Below are 740 nucleotides of genomic sequence, written 5' to 3' on the forward strand. Positions count from 1 at the left end.
GCGCGCGCCAAGGGCGAGGGGCGGCGCGAGGGCGGCGCGGCCGCGCCCGCGGCGAAGGCCCCGCCGCCCCCGCCGGCGTCGCTGCCGCGCGTGCCGTGTATGGAGGTGCTGGGCGGTGTGCCGGTGCTGTTTGTCGACAGCGTCGACGACACCGCGTCCAAGCTGGCCGCGGCATTTTATGGTGGGCTCTCTGAAAGGCCACGGCGCGCTGCCGCCGAGCGGGCGCGAACGGCGCGCCGCATCCACGCTGGGGCCGCTGCGCGTTTCTAAGGCTGCGGCCGCCCGCCGTCCCTGCAAAGGCGCATGAGGGCGTGGCGTGGCCAGCACCTGGCAGCACAGCAGCTGCCGCTCTGACGAGCCTGCAAAGCGCGCACCTGGGGCTGCCGGCTGGTCCCCATTTCGCCTCATCAATTTCAGTGTGAATGCTCAACCCTCGTAGTTACGCACGCTGGCATGCGCTCCCTCCCCCCCACACTAGCGCACTTGCGTCAAAGCTGTGAGCTCGACGCCCCAGACATGCACACACGCACTCCCTCACATGCGCGCCGCACCCGCGCCCTCACCCCATGAACATCCCAGACGGCCCCTCCTTGGACATGCGTGTCATTGGCGTGACCGGCACGAGCGGCAAGACAACTGTCTCATGGCTGGTGCGCACCGCACGGGGTGGGGTGGGGGGTGTGGGTGGCGGGCAGGGGGGAAAAGGGGGAAGGGGGGCAGTGCGCCGAATCTATCGGCGG

At 70.5% G+C, this 740-nt stretch overlaps 1 protein-coding gene across 1 annotated transcript; it reads left to right on the plus strand.

Annotated features, from left to right (window-relative positions):
* Positions 1-12: 12 nt before the first annotated feature.
* MNEG_13106 (hypothetical protein) lies at positions 13-270 on the plus strand (the record flags this gene model as incomplete). Its single annotated transcript, XM_014038420.1, has 1 exon — positions 13-270. A coding segment is annotated over one exon (258 nt), but the record flags the coding sequence as incomplete, so codon positions are not given.
* Positions 271-740: the final 470 nt, after the last annotated feature.

The sequence above is a fragment of the Monoraphidium neglectum genome (genome assembly GCF_000611645.1).
Source record: "Monoraphidium neglectum strain SAG 48.87 unplaced genomic scaffold scaffold03628, whole genome shotgun sequence".
Classification (NCBI taxonomy): Eukaryota; Viridiplantae; Chlorophyta; class Chlorophyceae; order Sphaeropleales; family Selenastraceae; genus Monoraphidium; species Monoraphidium neglectum.